The 22,413-nt window shown below is 34.0% G+C and overlaps 2 protein-coding genes across 39 annotated transcripts in view; both read left to right on the top strand.

Annotated features, from left to right (window-relative positions):
- The window catches only part of LOC138318310 (mitogen-activated protein kinase kinase kinase kinase 3-like), a 46,624-nt gene extending 40,924 nt beyond the window's left edge, over nt 1-5,700 (top strand). For all 8 annotated transcript variants that reach the window (XM_069260530.1, XM_069260531.1, XM_069260534.1 and 5 more), the window contains one exon: nt 220-5,700. In XM_069260530.1, the coding sequence (XP_069116631.1) occupies nt 220-307 (88 nt within the window). In that variant the 3' untranslated portion in view covers nt 308-5,700. The remainder of the gene's footprint in view (nt 1-219) is intronic.
- A 6,510-nt stretch (nt 5,701-12,210) lies between these two features.
- The window catches only part of LOC138318311 (cyclin-dependent kinase-like 1), a 29,380-nt gene continuing 19,177 nt past the window's right edge, over nt 12,211-22,413 (top strand). For 10 of the 31 annotated variants that reach the window (XM_069260547.1, XM_069260555.1, XM_069260546.1 and 7 more), the window contains exons 1-9: nt 12,212-13,037; nt 16,454-16,575; nt 18,930-19,002; nt 19,334-19,424; nt 19,895-20,095; nt 20,251-20,333; nt 20,600-20,662; nt 21,076-21,219; nt 22,098-22,121. In XM_069260547.1, the coding sequence (XP_069116648.1) occupies nt 12,870-13,037; nt 16,454-16,575; nt 18,930-19,002; nt 19,334-19,424; nt 19,895-20,095; nt 20,251-20,333; nt 20,600-20,662; nt 21,076-21,219; nt 22,098-22,121 (969 nt within the window). In that variant the 5' untranslated portion in view covers nt 12,212-12,869. Of the gene's footprint in view, nt 13,038-16,453; nt 16,576-18,929; nt 19,003-19,333; nt 19,425-19,894; nt 20,096-20,250; nt 20,334-20,599; nt 20,663-21,075; nt 21,220-22,097; nt 22,122-22,413 lie in introns of all 31 variants that reach the window. The other 21 variants (XM_069260564.1, XM_069260566.1, XM_069260558.1 and 18 more) reach the window with 6 other exon arrangements.

Here is a 22,413-nt window from a genome sequence, read left to right on the forward strand (position 1 = left end):
AGACACATTTAGGCTCTTCTAAATCAAAGACAAGACCATCTCATTATGAAATTTCAGGGGTGAATACTTGAAACAGGAAATGGATCATGCATACTCAAAAGCAGTAGTTGTTGTTAGTCCATTTGCATTGAACTACCCACAGTACTTTCTTACCAAAGGATGAAAATTGGAAAACAAAGAATTTGAGTGACTATAGTGTATGGATTTTTGTTTTTCCAGAGTGATTCTTCTTGAGAGTCGACCAACAGATGACCCGACTGCTCATTCCAACCTGTACGTGTTAGCAGGTCACGAAAACATGTTTTAGACCACTGCCAAAGGAAAACGAAATGTAGTTAGTGCAATGACAGCTAGAATGTGGGAACGTGGACAAATATACAAAGTCGCATGGACATGATGCGAAAATGTAATTTCAAAGTTGTATGAGACTGATGTGACTACATTCAAGGTCAAAATTATTGGCATGATGTGAAAGTGTGGACTTTGTCAAAACACAGATTGATGGTTTCAGAATAAAGACTAAAACCATTTGATAAACACTAAAAAGTGGAAATTCATAAACGATTCAACCTTTGACCTTCCAATACTTGACACATTCTTCTTCATTATTGATCAGCTTCACCTGATTTGACCTGTCTGCTCAGCTGTGACGTGGTTTATACCTGGCCATTGGCAGAGACATCAACAAGGCTACATCAGGAATCAGCTCTACAAATCAACCATTGTACCCAGTGTTTGGAATGTCTGCTTGTTTAAAATGTCATTGGGTACCATCATATAATCATACCACAGAAAGGGCTGTTAATTTGACAATCTAGATCATTTGTTATTTGCAGATTTAATTTGTTGAGTGCATTTCGCGGCTTGGCACCAAGATTTTTAACACTGTCTCATCTTGCTGCTATCTACAAGGATTTAACTGTGATCAGCTTTCGCCTTCAGTCAGTAGAGAGTTAATACTAGTTTGGAAGAGAATAAGGATGATTTCTATATTGTAAGAACCTTAAGATACTGTCTAAACTAGTTTATCCAGTGAGAGAAGAAACATAAAATCTGGAGAAATTATCTTGAATTACAAAAAAATAAAAAATAAAATCTACAAACAATTCTTTTGCAGCAGACTTAAACATGTGAAATTTAAGAATAACAGAATTTTGTAGTAAACAAGAATTCAATATTTTACTATTTTATCAAGTGGTTAAGTTTAATAGCTCAATTGGGTCCTGTTGACAATTTGTTGACTTTCTAAATGTGGACTAGGCACTTGATTTATTGACTGTCACTAATTAATGCCTGAAGCCAAGCTCCTGTGATTTTGCTCCTGATTGAGTGTATGTATGAGGGCATGTGAGTATGTAATAGAATAATGTGTTCAGTTCTGCATGTGAATCCATGAAGAGGCAGACATTTGAGTTTTATTTCTTCTGTCCATGTGGCCTATTTATAATCTCCTTAATTTGGCAGTTAGACATTTAAATTGTTGTATTGTTACAAGTTGAATAAAAGCATAATTTTATCTACAACATTACATACACTACCCAATCATTGTACATGTCTCATAAAATAACTAGCCACCAAATAACGGATAATTAGAACACAGAAATACCACAGTCCTTTTCATATTGAAAATTAATAGTCAGTTTTGTTGTTTACATTTTTGTAAATTGTATTATTTCAAATCCCTATTATATTCCTAATATCGGTTGAAGCTAAAAGTTAATATCCAATAAGATTAGTTATTTCCTCCTAAATTTTGAGGAAGTATTGCTAGGAATTATAATTAATGGCATTGTATTAATTTGCAATAAAATAATCACCTAATGCTATCATGATCAGCTATTTGTGAAATCAAAATTCATCTGAAATGGTTAAAATTCTGTAGTGGTAGCTTGGGTAATGTTAATCAATTAAAAGTGCATCTTTAGTGATTTGCTACAATGGAAATAAATTAAATATAATAAATAAATACTTTTTATGGACCTCTGGAATGAATACATCATACTAAAAGCAGCCATGTTTTAACTCTGAAATAACAAAATACATTAATCATATATATTTTGTTTACTGTTGAATTTTATTTCTGTTGCACACATGTATTTTATAAATGCCTTCATTGTTGATTTTAAACTGTTATATGTTTAAAATTGGATAGTGTGTCAGTAGTTTATTTTATTGATACAAAACCACTCCGTGAGCTAATGTTCATATAGCTGATTAGAAGTTTAACTAGTAACATTTATTTCTCCCATGACTGTTTTAAAGGAATGAAAGGAACAATTTCTTTATTTTTATGAAGATTTATTTCAATTTGTGAAATATTACCTTAATTTCATTATTTAACTATGTATTATTTTAATTCTGATACATATTCATGAATTGTACAGGATGTTTTTGAATTATTTGTCCAAATTAATTTATCACACACAAGTACTATATGTTATGTCTCTGATCATTTTAGTAATTGTATAATTTTTTTTGTTTTGTAATATGTCTATATTGATTATATGATTATTACTGTACTAATTGTATTACTCTAAACTGTTGTAAATTGCTATAGGAATCATACACAATAAGACATGTATAGCGAGCTAGCTCACTCAAGGAAAAGTAGATGGTAGCCAAAATAAATCCAAAATGACGGTCAAGGTCCATCCAAGCACATACTGGTACTAGTTGTCTAAAGGATGTTAGATGAAGACTACCTCTTTTGTGACCTTGTTTGTCTTGATATTGTTTTGGAGTAAAATGAAATGTATGGTGGAAAGGGGTAATTTACATTTAATATCATATTTGCATCCATAACATTTGCATATATATTTTGTCTAGCAAAGGCAGTTATTAAACTTGTACACATCTTAATACTGGTTCTTTGTAAGACTAAGCTAATACATATCTATTCCCAGTTCATTATCATTTACCAAACCTGCAGAGTTTGAATCATTTGACCATTTGTATGTACCTTTCATTATATCACCCGGAAGTTCACTCGTATGTAATAATGAAAAGAATGTTATAATTCACAATCAAAATTGTATTCATTCATTGGTCTTTTTGTAAATTGAGGTAATTTTAGTCACATCAATGTATGTCCATAATATTCTTCTATAAGATCCTCAGGACAGGCTTGACCTCTTGTAGTGGACTAGCAGGGGTCGTATGTCAGCTTGCAGGGTCAGGACTAGACACACAGGGTGAGAGGTTAGCTAACAGGGTCAGAGGCTAAAGAACAACATCTAAGCAGGTCCAAAAGTGAATTAGCAGACATGTGAACTGTTATGTAGGTTAGCATATTGTCCTAAGTTGCCTGAGAGAATTAGTGATATCATTAGTCTCTGTAAATACCGGTATGTCGATGATGTAGTACAAAACAACTCATGAAATCCATTATTTACATATAACACTATATTGGTAGAGTATAATAACACAGTACTAGTAAATACTTGATTGGACTGACTTGAGACAAGTACGTGGAAACGTCTGATGGTTTAAAATTGGAAAGCGAATGAATGTTGAACAGTATGTAATACTATATCATTGTAAGCCAATAGTTATCAAAATAACCGATAATGATATATTATGTACTATACAGAATTATACGCAAATCAAGAAATAGCTAAAAAAAAATTGACTATGCTAATTACATGTTTATAGGAAATGGTAATGAAAATAGTTTCATTTTTAGTGTAAACTATGTTTAGTCTTGATGTGAATAATCTATTAAATGCCATGATAGTTTCTGGGCCCCAATTTTTGGTTAGTATAGATACCCATCAATGATAGTCTAACATATGTATATGTAAGTAAGTGACGCCTGATGATACAAAGTTAGACTGGTTAGTTGCTCAATGTTAAAAAGACTTGCCATGGCAGGATAGGATTAATATGATCATATTATAAACAAACATGTTTCATTTTCCATTCATTCTTTTCATTTCTGCAATGTTCATTCTTTCTAATATCAAAATAAAAATCTCATATTTGTGAGAAGTTCTGTAGAGTTTGCTTGATTTACATAAGTGTTCTTCCTAATCAAGTTAATTTCACTGGATGAAGATACAAAATCTTGCTAGTCAGAGCCAGCATAGATTGGTTCAGTGGGGGAATAATCATTCATATTTCCCTCTTATAATGGTAAAAGTGTGGTTGGCAAGACAGATGCAGGTTTCCCTGAAGGTTTTCTGTATTTCAATTTGAATTGATGGTAGTACTTTACTGCCAGTATCATTGAACTGTTGTGAACTTTCCATTTTTCTGCCTCTGCATTTTTTGTGAACATGAAACTATTGTGTATTATTGCTTGCCAAATGGTATACATAGTTTGTATAGAAATTCTATTTATTTATATAACTGATGTTTAAAGCTTTCAGCTATGCAATACTGTGAATAAGCACCAGATTTAATTTTACTTTGAAACCTTGTAAGTTTTACATAACCTTACACATTTGATATCGATGACATGTTCGTTTAAATTTTAATAAAGTGGTTAACATAATATAGTACAGTGTAATCTGTCTAAACAGGGTGTCAGTAGGACCAGCCTATTTGACTGATATATCCAGGTCAATTACTAATTATTCTGGGTTTGATAACTATGAATGAAGAAGGAAAATCCCATACAAATATGCTGAAATACACGGCAATCCAGATTTGACAAGGGCCGGTTTTGACAAGTTATACTGTACTTATTTTGCATTTACTGAATGATCTTAAGCTGTTTTACATATGAATGCTTAGTTCAATTCCTTTGAAGAGAAATTGAAAGTATAAATATGCTGGGATTCATTGTAACTGTTTATGATATGCATATTTTGAAGAGAGCTCTATCCTTAAGAACCAGGTCGATGCATGTAATATGAATGGAGAGATAGTGTTTTGAGGAAGTTCACCTTTGCCAGATGTAATTTTAAGTAATTTGAAACTTTTCTACTTAAATGACTATATGTATTATGCTACTGTACCTGGTGCTTTTGTCTTAATCAAGAACATAGGCGGGAGGCCTATATATGGTGTATGCATCTAATTGGAGTATATGATGCAATTAATCTCCAAATTTCAATATTTTAATGAATATATATTACTGGTGATGTTCAAAATGTTTCAAAGAATTCTGTAGGGAGACTAATGTGATCTGTGGCTACTTTATTTATTATTGTTATTATTTTTTCAACTTTTTTTTACATGTAAAATTAGAAAAGATCAAACCATCTTATGGTGGAATTTAAAGAAAGAAGGAAATTGAAGCTTAAATTGTTTTTCTTGTGGAGTTTCTTTTTCACCGAGGGCTTGATCTTTAGGATGATACATGAAATATGAATACATATGAAATGTAAGATATTTTACTGAAAACAATTCCCATTTTAATTGTCATCCATGACAGGTGTTTTATCTTTGTGATTAAATAAGAAATAAGGTTGATTTTAACATTCTATAACTACACCAAAGCTATCCCCGTTTTGTTCCTTACCATGCTATTTCTTCAGCATTATCATTTGTTACCCATAAACTTTGGATTTATTTAACCAAATATTTATACTGTTATTGTCTTGCATTTGATGTGCATAAAAGTTCTACGTAAAGCGGACACCCGAATCTGGTAGAATCACCAGAGAGACCCCCTGATAAGTCATGTGTCTATCATCTGTTATCGTTACCAAACTATGTAACATGTTCTTCTGTATAAAAACCATGATCACATTTGTATATATGTTTGTTGTTATTATTGAATCCCCACCAAAAGTTGTCTTTCCTAACAGTCACTAACGTCTTCGTCAATGGCAAAATACAACGGGTTTTTAGAAAAGTCTTAGAACTTCCATATGCTGTAAGTATTTTCCCCAACAAGGACGGTTTTAAAAAGTGGTCAGTGTGTCTAGTATGTATTGTTAAGAATAGTAAAAGTTTTAATGTATCTAACATTATCAAGACCATCCTATCTCATAGCAAAACTGGAGGCAGTTCAGGATAGAACAAAACCTGACCAATGGCAAGCCTGCAAAGACTTCTAAATTGCATGTCCTCTGTTGCCCCCAGGTTTACTATGAGATAGTCCAGGGGTGGATATAACGTCAGTGACAGTAACCCCTGGAGTATCTAGGACGTGTCAAAGCTAGTCAAGTTGTTATTGTGGCCAAGACTGTCTCCTGAAATGTTAGATTATTTCCAAAAGTAGAGGATGTTCCTGGAAAGATAATGACCATGGCTGGCAACGACAATAATATGAACATATTGGCATATTGTCGACATTTTTAGTCGAAATTATCCAGTGAAGACGACAAAATAAAGCGTGCAAAACTTCTTAAAATGTGTCCCCAAGGAGATGAATAACCACATTGTTCGCTGACTTTGCTTTAGGAGTTAATTAGTACACAGTGCTATCAAAATCTGAGAGAAAGCACTGGGTGTGGTCAACACACATCTACAGCAGAAAGTACTTGCCAAGTTTGTGACTGCAGATTTCGGCATTGCAAGAAATTTGGAGCGGAAATGGAGATATTACACTGTTTGAAAGCAGACACAATGTTGGTGTATTTACAAATATAAGACCTTGGGAGTACCAGTACAGATTTTAGATGTGACGACTAAGATGAGATGGGGTTTAAGAGTTCAAAAAATGCTAAGTGTGAGCCTTCAGGCCTGGCAACAGCTCATTGACGACTTTGCCACCAATAACAATATCCTAACGGACCCTAAATGATGCGGGTCTGAAAGTATGGTCATTGTCAAGCTGGGTTATGGATGTATTTTATTTTGCTACTTGAACCAAAAGCCTCTGTCCACTTTAGTCCACTTCTGTATTTCACTTCATGAATGCGGTTACTACACCTCACGGTCTTATGAATCGGACAAGTCCCATCACACCACAGATGAACTTCAGTTCATCCAGATCTGCTAGTCAACTGAACTTGTCTCTTCCTTTGGCTACACAAATTCGGAGGCGCTTCTGTACCAGATTTGGTATTTTCTGTTGGCTCAAATGGCGAACGCCATGAAGCATATAAAAACCTGTGAGAGATTCCAACTGATTTCCTTATTCAGTTCCATGTCATCATACTAAGCTAAGCCCTGTCTCAGAAAATCATGCTGGGAATGACTGAGTTGGTGTGGTATATACCTAGGAAGTCGTTGCGATCCACTGTCTATAATGTGGATAACAATGAGTGAATTAATGAGACACCAGCCATATACCTTACTGATTTACGCTTTATCAAACATATTGCTGTCCAATGTCCGCCTTGGAGAGTTGCACGAACCAGATGAGAATTTTGGTGGACGATGGTATCAGGAAATCATCTGGAATACCTCCCTCTCATCCAATTCTCTCTGATATGGTAGATGAGAAGGAGTCTATGTAATGAGGTTAGAAGTCTGAAAGGTTAAAACGACACTTATCGACCTATAGGTGCATGACACTGACATTCAAAGACTGTCTAAGAATTCTCAAGCTCGCCTCCGAGGAACTTTTATCAATAGGTATGCTATCTTGAATTCTCAGTGCCTTCTCGCCCTTCCAACAATGTTATATGCTGTAGATTTCTTATTCCTTAGGACTGGTCTAAGTCTTTTATCAAAATATTCAGTCTCAAGAACTTAGTGATGCTAAGTCGTCGCATTCTAGTGGTCACACTTAACATGGCCGAAGAGGAAGACTCTGGCTAGTCAGGAAACGTTTCAATTCACAATACAGCCTCTAAGATTGAAGTCCAAGCACTTTTTTCACACATGCCAACACATTCAGTGTTATATGTTATCCAGTGTTATATGAAAAGTTTCTTGGCTCAACTAATAGCAGCAAAGACAACAACAAAAATATAATATACAATTATTATCTTACAACAAAATGTTGAATAACAATGGTAAACTATAACAAACCCAGTAAGTAACAAATTCGTCGTCCAAGGCGAATTCAGGGCTTGACATTATGACCTTAGAAGAGCTATGAAAAGTATAATTACATTGTTTTGGAAGATGCAGTTCAGTCAATCTAAACCATTAATTTATTCGGAAAGTGTTCTGTCCAACATGAAAGAGAGATATCGACCATCATCCTTTCTTGTTAGTCAGCTGTCAGATTGCCCATAATCGAGGAAACACAAATAAGTCAGATGATCCTGACAGTGATCCTAGTCCTGAGTCTTGTCTACTGAATTCCTTCCTCTGACTTCAAAATGCATAGCAGCATCCTCAAGAAAGCTGCGTCACTATTGTCTATATATCGCGGCTAAAGCTGTTACAATGAAAACCAAAGCTCCTGATGTAGTTATACAAGGTCTTTTGTCTGTTGATTGGATGTGATAAAGTCCCCACTGAATAGAGCTTTCTCGCATAATAGCCGAATAAAGTTCGTTTTCCGAAAGAAAATGGGGAGTTAAGAAGATCAATTAAATGCAGGGAAGATGGTTATGGCTTCAGGACATCCAGTTTTTGCAAGTTCGCAAAAGTATCCCTGTTTTAGAATCTCAGACTAATGCAAAATCTTTGGGTTCAAGCAAACATACTGTGGCGAGACACATCATCTTAAAACAGTCATCGCCTTCATAGGATAACACAGAAAAAAACTTATCCAGTTGCTGGAAAAGGAAAACTATTTCATCCTATCAATGTTGACGCGTTCATTCCTCGTCAACCTTTACCTATTGCTGGAATACGGTAGCAATTCAATTAACTCTCCATCGAAGAAAGCGTCATGTTTGTTTAGCTCATCCTTTGACTGTGGATCATCTGCCGAATCGGATGCGACAAAACTGCAGAATCAATAAAATCTCTCTCAACATTAGTCAGCTTATCACCATTAGTCACCTCCTCGAGAGTAACTAGGCCAACCATTCTACTGTATTAATAGCTATCTTACATAATACACGTGTCTAAGTATAATTATAAAAGTTGCCTCTATTCAATAACTGGACTGTGTATGACGGAATTGTGTCGTGCAGATTGCCAATGTTTAGGGAATACACCTGAAATCAATTCCGGTTTGCAGCTCTGACTTCTAGACACATTATTGTAATGTCTGTCTGTATGGACACACAATTAGTCCACTGTCTGTCTATAGAGACGCAGGAGAGGTCCAATGTCTGTCTATATGTCCTATGTCAGTCTACAGGGACACAGAATAGGTTCAATGTCTGTCTATAGTGACACATAATAGGTCCAATGTCTGTCAATAGGGACGCAGAATAGGTCCGATGTCTGTCTATAGAGACGAAGGATATGTCCAATGTCTGTCTATAGGGACACAGAATAGGTCCAATGTATGTCTATAGGGACACAGAATAGGTCCAATGTCTGTCGATATAGGGACACAGTATAAGTTGATTCGAGTGATGCTAATGATAGAGGAAAAATATTGACTTGGAAAAAGTATGGTGATAGAGGAAAAAGTACGGATAGAGGAAAATGGATAAAAATATAAAGGAGATTTTCATATTCTTGGCCAATTATATGGTCTTTCTTTGGGAAGCAAACGGTGGGCAACTAACCAGAGAATAAGACGGGATTACTAGAAATGCAAATGTCCTAATTATCGTTTTATACGGCAAAGAAACTCAAAAGGAACAGTGAAACGATCGTATATCATTGTTTCTATAATATTGTAAAGTGTACAAATCAACAAAGGATGTCTGAGAGAGAAGAGCAATATGTACATTTACCATTGTAATTCAATAATTTCGATAAAATTGTGATCGGGATTAGGCGATTTGTAACCCGCGGTTCCAAATACCTATGGAAGCTGGATCTGACATAAAGAAATCCCAACTGGCAGATAAAACTCTACCTAAGTTACCAAAACATTCACAAAAGACGAACTTACCCTTTATTTACTGGAACTGAACTTAATTATATAGTTCTACTTATAACGGAAACTATATAAAAGTACATAATAATTTTAAGGCCAAAAGGGATGATAAATATTATGAAGTAAACAATTAATTTGGTATGCCATATTTATTAGATTTTCTATGAATCTGAAATGGGTGCTTTTTGCTATATTGTAGGCTCCAATTAGTTGTTTGATTTGTCAACATAGCCATGGTTCATGGAGTAATTATTTCAATGTATAGTGGTAGTTATGTCCTCACCGTGATTGGCTCCTGGTGTTATACAGTGGCCACTTTCGCTGTTTAATTGACTGCCATCAGGGTTAATAACCTTTACATATCACGCTAATAACGATACTATTGACCGACATTTAAACTTCACTATATCACCCAATCCATGCCCTACACAACTTCACGTATGACTTAGCAATTATTTACAAAGACAATTTATTGGCCAACAGCACAAACAGAACACTGAACTTCAAAATACCCTCGAGGTCAAGACCACACACATGCTTCTATATTTACGGACTAATGAACTTGGCAACAAATAATTTATTTATTGCGTCCATCAACATCATATCAGCCAATTATAGATAAACAATATACAATGGCTTCTCGAAGTATCGTACCAAACGCTAAATAAATCCACAAAGACCAGTCTTGTTAAACCCATCTTGTTCTCGATTTCTTTACTGACTCAAATAAAAACTGCTAAATGTTTTCTATTCTTATTTCAACACATCGTTCTGTTTGGGCACCTGAAGAATGAAAGAAAAGCTAAGTTTATATGACAATCGCTGGTAAAACCATGCATACCGATGTTTCACTGTCGATTACATTTTAAATCGCCCATCTTGTTCTCGATTTCTTTACTGACTCAAATAAAAACTGCTAAATGTTTTCTATTCTTATTTCAACACATCGTTCTGTTTGGGCACCTGAAGAATGAAAGAAAAGCTAAGTTTATATGATAATCGCTTGTAAAACCATGCATGCCGATGTTTCACTGTCGATTACTTTTGAAATCACATTATATTTAGTAAAAAAAAATGATATAATTTCTTAAAGTATGATCATCATAAATTATAAGGTTGTTCGACCTCGTGAAAGTGTCATCCGTTTAACTATCTTCTTTCTTTTTTTTGTATTTAAAGAAAACAATTTTATTTTATTTTTTAACATTTTCGAAGTCGCAAAAGAAACAAAATTTGAAAATACTTTTAAATAACATAACTGGCAACGTTTGCACAGATCTTTATACATTTTTTCCATATTTCTACATCAAAGCTACACCATTGCATGACAATCTGTATAATTTATTTAAGCCATTAGCCTAGTACTAGTTCATCGCAAAATACACTGTTGATATGTACAGTTTAAAAAATTGTGTGGGATATCGTCTAACGCGGTATTCCTCTTTTGCATGTTTAGATACTATAAAATGTTTCATAATTACCCAGTAACTCTAAGTTGTATTTCTTATAATTTTAAATATCTATAGATGTTTTGTTAGTTTCTAAAACAAGCAAAAAATTTAATTGCATAATAATAATAATATTAAATTATCATTTTCCAATAAAAATATTTCATAGCAATTATGATATAAACGAAGTTATACTAATTTTTATAATGGCTTGCCATATTTAAAGCAAAGTTTGAATACATATATTTATTTTTGAAATAAACATTATGTTGGCTTTGTTTTCTACACCAATTAAATCGTGCATGATTATTTCAAAATTATAAATTCTAATTTTAAGTACATGAACTGTACTTGTAGGAATGTATAGATCTGTACATTTGATCGCCCGTTTACTATGTCTTCTATGATAGTTTAATATCAATAACTATTACTTTTAATATGTGATATAAATTAAGAACATTTGAGATTTTTTATTTCGTTTATTGTATATTTTGCATGCTTAAACACACATTGTTATATATGTTCTCATTTGTAGTACAGTACATGTATATAGCCCTAACGTTCCGCCTGACTCAATTTATATAGTAAAATTAAGATATAACATTGTTACAGTTTATGTTCATCAGTCATCAATGTTAAAGTAGGTTCAACTTTTGGACACTTCACAATGGCGGTTTATTCATTTCTGTTACGGGAAGTAAAAACAGGTAGATTTCTAACGATGATAAATTACGACAAGGGCAGGTGCCCTGATAAAACTGTTTTGATCACGTGGTCTTCGTTGCTATAGGTATAACCTTTGAACCAAAACAATGAGCCCGTTGAAAGAAAATAGTGCATCAAGATTCTTGACGAAACTCATAGTTTTTAAAGTTTTAATTTACATTTGGTACCCTTATACTAATTTTACATGATATAAGCATCTAGTGCTGTGAATATATTTATTACAACATTCTTTTTTAATAAGTTAGAAAAAAGTGCGTATGAAGATTGTAGTGCGTGCATTATGGCGACGAACCAAGGAATTCACAATGGCCGCGGAAAATAACAGATACGTCCAAATACGAAGCAAAATGAAGACTGGAGATAGTGTGTATGATTTCTAGATGGACATCGTTTATAAAGGAAACCTTAAGAACTCAGTGTTAACAAAGTTCTAGGCATACACAAGCGGAATGGTTTGACGGACATGACATAGTTTTGACAGGTTGTCTTGTGTCATTTGTGAAACTGGTTTATTTCGTCGTATTTCAGGGTTACTGCACATTCATTTCATCAACAGTTAAGTTCTTACAGAGAATCGTCACACTGTGTTATCATTCACACACATAATTTCCGTGCTTCATAGTCATTTACATTTTAAAACATCGTTTTATAGACCTACCCTTCAGTTCATAATATTGGCAGCCATTTTGTTGTTGTTGTACCATAAACCGTCACGAGAACTTCATTAGATACTAGTCAATTAGCCTTGGAACCTTGTGGTCTACATTTGTTACTGTTGATTTATAATTTACAAAAAGTGCCTGTTGTGTAAATGATAGCCTTCCTGTAAAGCCAAACTATATATACACAAGATTTCAATTGGTGAACTAAAGTCTACATGTACATTTGGTGTAAGAAGAAATATGGAGAAGTATGAGAAGCTCACCCGAATTGGGGAGGGTTCATATGGCGTCGTGTTCAAGTGCCGAAACAAAGAGACTGGCGTTATTGTGGCCATCAAAAGATTTGTGGAATCAGAAGACGACCCACTTATCAAGAAGATAGCAATGCGAGAAATCAGAATGTTAAAGGTGTGTTTAATAAGAATGTTATTTTGATATAGATAGAATTTTTGTCTAATATTGTCATAGATATTTTTCTGCTTTAACTCGTTATTTTAAGATGATGGTAGAGGTGCACTTCAGATCGAGGTTCATGTGTAATTCAGATCTTTTTTTTAGTGTAGTGTGCATACAGATGCACTTTAGATCTCTGTCTTGATTAGTGTACATGTATAAAGTTAGATCTCTTAGTGTACATCTGTGTACTTCATGTCAGTGGTACAGATGCACTTCAGATCTCTGACTTAATTGGTGTACAGATGCACTTCATATCTATGTCTTAATTAGTATACATGTACACTTCAGTTCTCTGTCTTAATTAGTGTACAGATGCACTTGCGATCTGTGTCTTAATTAGTGTACAGGTGCGCTTCAGATCTGTGTCTTAATTAGTGTAGTGTACTGGTGCACTTCAGATCTGTGTCTTAATTAGTGTAGTGTACTGGTGCACTTCAGATCTGTGTCTTAATTAGTGTACAGGTGCACTTCAGATCTCTGTCTTAATTAGTGTAGTTAACAGGTGCACTTAAGATCTCTGTCTTAATTAGTATAGTTAACAGGTGCACTTCAGATCTCTGTCTTAATTAGTGTACAGGTGCACTTCAGATCTCTGTCTTAAGTAGTGTAGTGTACTGGTGCACTTCAGATCTGTGTCTTAATTAGTGTACAGGTGCACATCAGATCTCTGTCTTAATTAGTGTAGTTAACAGGTGCATTTCAGATCTCTGTCTTAATTAGTATAGTTAATAGGTGCACTTCAGATCTCTGCCTTAATAAGTGAAGTGGTGCACTTAAGATCTCTGTCTAAATTAGTGTACATGTGCACTTCAGATCTCTGCCTTGATAAGTGTACTGGTGCACTTCAGACCACTGTCTTAATTAGTGTAGTGTACAGATGCACTTCAGATCTCTGCCTTAATTAGTGTAATGTACTGGTGCACTTCAGATCTCTGCCTTAATTAGTGTACATAATTAATGTAGTGTACAGGTGCACTTCAGACCACTGTCTTAATTAGTGTAGTGTATTGGTGCACTTCAGACCACTGTCTTAATTAGTGTAGTGTACAGATGCACTTCAGATCTCTGCCTTAATTAGTGTACTGGTGCACTTCAAATCTCTGTCTTAATTAGTGTAGTGTACTGGTGCACTTCAAATCTCTGTCTTAATTAGTGTACTTGTGCACTTCAAATCTCTGTCTTAATTAGTGTAGTGTACTGGTGCACTTCAAATCTCTGTCTTAATTAGTGTAGTGTACTGGTGCACTTCAAATCTCTGTCTTAATTAGTGTACAGGTGCACTTCAGATCTCTGTCTTAATTAGTGTACTGGTGCACTTCAGATCTCTGTCTTAATAAGTGTACTGGTGCACTTCAGATCTCTGTCTTATTTAGTGTACATAATTAGTGTAGTCAGGGTTCTCACTAAGTTTTTAATAGATGGTTGAAAATTGATAATAGGTGGTATGGGGCCACATGCCCTTGTGGTGATCAATATCAATAGCCGGTTGTAAACAAGGAAATAAACAGCTGTTTTTGCCGGCATCCAGCTTTTAAGGAGAACCCTGGTAGTGTACATGTGCACTTCAGATCTCTGTCTTAATTAGTGTAGTGTACTGGTGCACTTCAGATCTCTGTCCTAATTAGTGTAGTGTACTGGTGCACTTCAAATCTCTGTCTTAATTAGTGTAGTGTACTGGTGCACTTCAGATCTCTGTCTTAATTAGTGTAGTGTACTGGTGCACTTCAAATCTCTGTCTTTATTAGTGTAGTGTACTGGTGCACTTCAGATCTCTGTCTTAATTAGTGTAGTGTACTGGTGCACTTCAGATCTCTGTCTTAATTAGTGTAGTGTACTGGTGCACTTCAAATCTCTGTCTTAATTAGTGTACAGGTGCACTTCAGATCTCTGTCTTAATTAGTGTAGTGTACTGGTGCACTTCAGATCTCTGTCTTAATTAGTGTAGTGTACTGGTGCACTTCAGATCTCTGTCTTAATTAGTGTAGTGTACTGGTGCACTTCAGATCTCTGTCTTAATTAGTGTAGTGTACTGGTGCACTTCAGATCTCTGTCTTAATTAGTGTAGTGTACTGGTGCACTTCAGATCTCTGTCTTAATAAGTGTTCATGTATACTTCAGATCTCTGTCTTAATTAGTGTACACGTGTATTTCAGATCTCGGTCTTGATCAATGTATAGATTCACTCCAGATCTCTGTCTTAATTAATATACATGTGCACTTCAGATCTGGCACAATTAGTTTACATTTGCACACTTTAGATCTCTGTTTTGATAAGTGTTCATGTATACTTCAGGTAAGTGGTACAGGTGTACTTCAGATCTCTGTCATAATAAGTGTAGTGTACAGGTGAACTTCAGATCAGGATACATGTTTATTTCTGATATCTGTACATGTACAAGTGTAATGTACGTGAGTACATCAGTTCTGTTCAAGAAGTAAAATATCATGTACAGGTGCACTTCAGATCTTTGTCTTAGTGGAGCGTATTGGTGCCCTTCGTATCTCTCTTCAAGTGTACATATATATGTACTTATATCTTTGTTCAAGTCTGCAGTATTGTAAGGTGTAGTCTGTACTACGTGTACAGCATACAAGTGTACAGTACTACTGCTCTTTTTAAATGTAGCACACAGGTGTACTTCAGATGATGATCTCTGTTCAAGTATAGTGTACAGATGCACTTCAGATCTCTGTTCAAGTAAAGTGTACAGGTTCACTTCAGATCTCTGTTCAAGTATAGTGTACAGGTTCACTTCAGATCTCTGTTCAAGTGTAGTGTACAGATGCACTTCAGATCTCTGTTCAAGTGTAGTGTACAGGTTCACTTCAGATCTCTGTTCAAGTATAGTGTACAGGTTCACTTCAGATCTCTGTTCAAGTGTAGTGTACAGATGCACTTCAGATCTCTGTTCAAGTATAGTGTACAGATGCACTTCAGATCTCTGTTCAAGTGTAGTGTACAGATGCACTTCAGATCTCTGTTCAAGTGTAGTGTACAGGTTCACTTCAGATCTCTGTTCAAGTGTAGTGTACAGATGCACTTCAGATCTCTGTTCAAGTATAGTGTACAGGTTCACTTCAGATCTCTGTTCAAGTGTAGTGTACAGGTGTACTTCAGATCTCTGTTCAGGTGTAGTATACAGATTTGTGTTTAAGTGTACAGGTGCACTAGTTATACGTATACAGAACTGTTCAAGTATAGCTATATAGAATAGCTGTACTACAAATCTCTAAGTGTACTACCGTCCTCTTTTAAATTATTGTTATATACCTTTTTAATACCCTTATAACAATTAACAATTAATGGTAAATACTTGATCTGTATAAGAAATGAGGATCTATATTATGTATTTGATTGTTTCTTTCAGCAACTGAAACATCCTAATCTTGTAAATCTGATAGAGGTATTCAGAAGAAAGAAGCGTCTACATCTAGTGTTTGAGTATGTGGATCACACGGTGCTACATGAGCTTGACAGATACCCGAGGGGGTAAGTTAACATTAAGTACAAATTCCAATGTTAAAATATTTAAAAAAAAAAAACATCTAGAATTCCTTTATTAACGGGGTATATGGTTGGCGTCAGAATGAACTGTACAGACCAATTGGTAATATGGTTTTGTGTCAACCTTTAAACCAGTTTACAATGTAATATATTGACAGGACATCAGACATGAAATCTCTTAAGTGTTCTGTCAGGTATGTTGTTTCCACATGAACGAGTCAAACGGTAATCATTGAAGGTTCATATTACAAATGAAACAAATGCCGTTTTGTTCTTAAGTGTATAATAATTTCACCAGCAAACATAGCTCTGTCTACTTTGATCAGATAAACATATATTACGTGCATGCCTACCTAAAATAACTCACCAAGTGTAGGTACCAAACATTGACAGTGTTGTCCTTTTAAACTATTGATACATTTATTTTTATGTGTTATTTAATCGAAAATAAATATGAAAAGCCATCACTGTATATTGGATAAAAAAGAAATAAATCACAGACTGTGATAGAAAAACCATGAATAATGTCTGTCTTAATGGTAGTTATTAGTTTGACCTTAGGGAATAAAGTTAAATAATACGGTCTAATTTTACATGGTTTTTTTTCCACAGAACCAGCTGCAATTTTAAATCAAAACAAATCTAAAGCATTGAATTCTGTTAGCAATAATTGTTAATGTTGGCCACCTGAGAGGAGATATTGTTAATGTTTAGACTTTTATGTATATAATACAGTTGGTACAGGGTGATAGTTGATAGTAAATAATGTACCTTTTAACCTCTTTTGGCATGTAATTAATCAATTTAAATGAGATACTTTGAAAAAAGGAATGTGTCCAAAGTTTTCCTTGATAATAGATTATGGAAGGTCATCATCGTTTTAAAATTCGAAAGGACTAAAAAAATATCAATTATTGATACTAAAGGATTTTGAGAAATAATAGGTTATCTTATTGGAATACTCATTAACGAATGTATCAATAATATATTTGGCTTTTCATTGAAATAGTGGACTTTTAAAATGAACAAGCTGTTTAAAATTTCTTTGTGTAAGTGTAGCCTGTTTTACAAAGGTGAAATTTTACTGACCAGTAGGAATGCCAACAGCACTTAGTGCAGCAAATATAGATATGTTGTGTAAAATTTCCTTCTGATAAAGTCCTTTTGGGTAGATCAGACTTTAGTTTTATGGACATCCTTCTTATAGAAAGAGTTTGTTTGGGATCAATTTGAAAAGTCTAAAAGTCAAGGTTATTGTCACTAAAATTAAAAATTTCATTTGTGTGTGATAAGCTCCTTTTGGCTGATTATAGTCAAAATTATTGACATACTGCATAACAGGTTGAGCTCATGTTTGCATTATTTTCTAGGACTGTTGGTCAAAGGTCACTTACTACATGTATATATTTACACTTGCTAGGCTTGGTCACTATACGCTAATACTAGCCGATTTTGTTTACCATGGTAACATTGAACTTTGAACTTGCGTAAGGAAATGTTCTGTGCAACGTAAAAGGACTACTTTTTTTAAAAAGAAACACATGGCTTTGTTTACATTTTGACGCAACATTACGTGTATATTGTTGTTTTTCATAGAATTTTGGAAAAATGTAAACAATATATACCGGAAAAATATCCTGACAGGGGGGACGTGCTTTCATTTTTGTTAAAAATGATGGGTGTCAAATGTAAACATTACCTCTGTGCCTATATTCGTCCTACGATCAGTCAGTTATAAACATATCCTCTTGTCTTTGTTCTTTGAGAATTTAATCATGTGTATTATAAAACATGCACCGCTAATAATCCACAGTCAAAAAATTGAATATATATAAAGATTGGATTTCGTTTTTATGTTAACCATGCTTGAATGGAGCAATTCCTCTAAGAATATATTCAATATGGGGCGCTAACGCGCCCAATAGAATATATTCTTAGAGGAATTGCTCCATACAAGCATGGTTAACATAAAAACGAAATCCAATCCCTATATATATTCAATTTTTTTAAGGTGAACACCATACTTCAACATCATAGAAAGTGTTTAACATTTGATTAGCAATGTCTTTGGTTGAATATAACTCTATTTATTTAGTACTACCAGGTATAAGATTTTAAAGTTTTCTTTAATGAGATATATTTATCTTTTGGTCATATTGTTTTCATTAATTGAAGTATACCCTTTAATGCTATTTAACATGATTTTACTGAACCAGAAATTGTTAAGTATTGTTTTTTTATCAAAGTATTGTTTTTTTTATCAACAAGACGAGGTAGATAAATTTACACATTGAAAGGTAGCATATGCTAATTGTTTTTAAACCTTTATATATTTCCAGTGTGAATGAGGATTTGGTAAAGAAGATTGTAAGTCAGACGTTAGAAGCTGTCAATTACTGTCACAGTCGAAATGTAAGCATATAAAATTCTCTTACTTAAACTGTTGTTTTTCAAGCATTGTTTATAATCTATGTGAACATGTTGGTGTTCTAGGGTATCTTGATAAAAGGTATATTGACCCAAATATTCGACAAACTTTTTTTCCAGACTGTAGGAATTGCCCCATATTGATCATGTCAAGAGACTCCTGTTTTCAATTATCCAATAGTCAATTACCATTCTTTGATGGTACTTCTTCGATCCTCACTACTGTGATATTACTTTCAATCCCCGTAATTATTAGTGTTGTAATGTTGGATTTACCTATATAGATATATAATAACCTGTCATGATTCCTTTGCAGTGTATACACAGAGATGTTAAGCCTGAAAACATCTTGCTGTCTACAGAGCGACAAGTGAAACTCTGTGACTTTGGTTTCGCTAGAGTCCTAAGTAAGTACCGTATTTTTGTGCACATGCGTATAGTGTGCAAGTATGTTTTTCAGTTTTATTTTGGGTAAAAATATTTACTAAAAAACCTCATTTTTGCATCTTCATTCAAAACATTTTGCATAGCCTTGGAGGCTCCAAACACTCCGAACAAAAACAAACGATTTCTAATGTTTGTCAGTGCTCATCACTTTCATTTATGTCGGAAACATGTAACTCTGTAAATTGACTTGGAAATCTGATAATATTCAACAGATGTGTATGGTTAATGATAATTAAGAATTTTCCTGAAAACACAAGAGGCAAGTGATCATTTTGATGATGTAAAAACTACTATATTAATTAATTCTTCTTTAAGTAGTCTTGAAATTGAAATATGGATGAAATATTTTCTTCATGGAAATTTTGAAGTTTTTGGGTTGCAAATAAATTATAACTAAAGAATTTTTTAATGTTTAATTTTTTGTTGATAGCGGGGCCATTAGATGAGTACACAGATTATGTAGCAACACGATGGTACCGAGCACCAGAACTACTTGTAGGGGATCCGAAATATGGACCTCCTGTAGACGTATGGGCCATCGGCTGTGTTTTTGCCGAGTTACTCTCAGGGCAGGCACTATGGCCAGGAAAATCAGACCTGGACCAAATCTTCCTGATTAAAAAGACACTAGGTTTGTATATCTAAAATATGTTTTGATTATATATTATACAATCATAGATATGCTTGTGTGTTGTCATAATATAATTTCATAAATTATACAAATGATTAGTTTGTTTTCAAACACTAAATGAGTGATTGAGTGTAAGTTATGTTTTTATGTTGCAGGGGACTTGATACCTACACAAAAATCTGCGTTTTCTTCAAATATATTTTTCCAAGGACTAGAAATTCCAAATGTAGAGCCAGAGGCAAGTATTTAATGGCCATTTTTATTATAAACTTGTTTTATCAAACAGAATTAGCAACAAAGTGACCTTGGAGTATGATAATGGCCCAGTAGCTTGTCGAGAAAAAGGTAGTCAAAAATTGCACCAGGTTCAATTGAATTCCTTCAATAAAAACAAAAAACTAGATGACAGTAATGTTGAAAAGGTCTTCTAATATGAAATAATACTGAAAATCTGGAAATTAGAGCTGCTATCATGGTTGATCAGGAAGGATTGTTTTATTTTAGAATTACGAGCCCTTGGAAAACAAATTCCCCAGGATTTCTTCAAATGCCCTGGATTTTATGAAGGCAAGTACAAAAGTTTTCCTTTAAGTGAAACATTAACATTAATTTGTTTACTAAAGGCTGTAACTGTATAGCCAACAGATGTAGTAGAATATCAGATATTCAAACATACAGAAGTTTGTGTTCGTAAAATTCAAAGATAACAGTTTTGCTCTAAGGGGAAATGCCTTATAATAGCAGCTTGCTTCAGTAAGGTAACACTATAAAATGAATGAGATCCATATTATCTAAAGGAGAAAATCTTAATCAGGAATAAACAGATGTTTGAAAACTAGCATCAAGTCACTTAAACATTATGTTGTATACAGACAGACTATTCTGTATAAAATGACCATCACTATTGATAGCATTCCAACAGAACTAAACAAAAATAAAATCTAGAATAAATTTATCAAATGAAATGTTTTTGTGTACAGAATTGTTTGAAGATGGACCCCGCAGAACGTATGACGTGTGAGGAGTTGTTACAGCATAAATACTTGGACGGTATGACGTCGCTACTTGAAACAAGCCAACGAAAGAATGATCGCAAGAAACAGGCATCTAGAACGAGCAATCATGTGAGTGGCGTGTTTTCTGGCACTAGAAGCACTGTTTGGCTGTATTGTTAGAAGCAGAATCATTTCATTACTAAGTAGCTATGTTCATATTCTTGAGTGTGATTAAAATCTTGCTCTAAAAAATATATTAGAATTTTTATTTAAAAAAAAACAACCGAAAAATGTAATTGATTATCTGAAACTTGTCAACTCTAAATATGTATCAGATTTATTTGGGGATTTGTGAATAAGTCAGTGAAATTTCCAGTCAGAGCAGGATTTATCATGCACGATGGTCACCATATTATTGGATTGTTGAATCACTGGTTTGCTTGTGTTCCCATACTTTCACACCTCCAAGAGCTACTTAGAAACAAATCTTTAAATTTTCAATTTTGGCTTGTTTGACATTTTGTTCATGTTATATGAGGTAAAACAAAACAACACAGATTATTAAAAAAAAAACTCCTAAAGTAAAAAAAAAAAATATCTGAGTCTTTGAAATTTGTAACACTGATTTTACAGACATGATTTGGAGTATTTGAAATAAATGAAGGAAAAAAATAGAATTATGATTAATTATAACTATATGTTGCTTTAATGATTATCGTTCAAGATACTTAATACTTTGGAAATATAAGCATACATTTTTTTGTGACAAAAACTCCTGTAATTTCCTATACCTCTAACCCTCCTCCACCCTTCTACCAATTACCTTAGCACTGGGTTGAACTTTGACCCGGACACACTTGTTGTCGAGGTGTGATCTGGATAATGTTACACAAAATAACACTGACTTGGCATTACCATCAGAGATTGAGAAAAAATTCTGCAAAAATTATTTATAAAATGTTGAGGTAAAATTATTAGCCTCTATTTTGTTTGTTTGAAATTTACAGAATTTGCCGTACTTTAGAAATAAGGTCAGTATCCAATAGTTTTAGCTACAGAAGTCATACAATTAGCATCAGTATTATTTCATAGAAAGTTGAGAGTAAAGAGAATCCATGCTTTACCCCGTGGATTGGTACCTTTTGGGGCTTTGGGTATCCTGCCAAACCCTCGGCCCTGGTCTATATATAGCCAGGATTTCTATGTAACCTATATTTATATCTGCATGTCTTCTGTAGTGTAGAAAGGACTCTTGTTCCTACTTTTCTTGCAACTATAATCTTAAATGATGAATTTTCTTTATTAATCAACGATAACAATATT

Source organism: Argopecten irradians, chromosome 3 (assembly GCF_041381155.1).
Source record: "Argopecten irradians isolate NY chromosome 3, Ai_NY, whole genome shotgun sequence".
NCBI classification, from domain to species: Eukaryota; Metazoa; Mollusca; class Bivalvia; order Pectinida; family Pectinidae; genus Argopecten; species Argopecten irradians.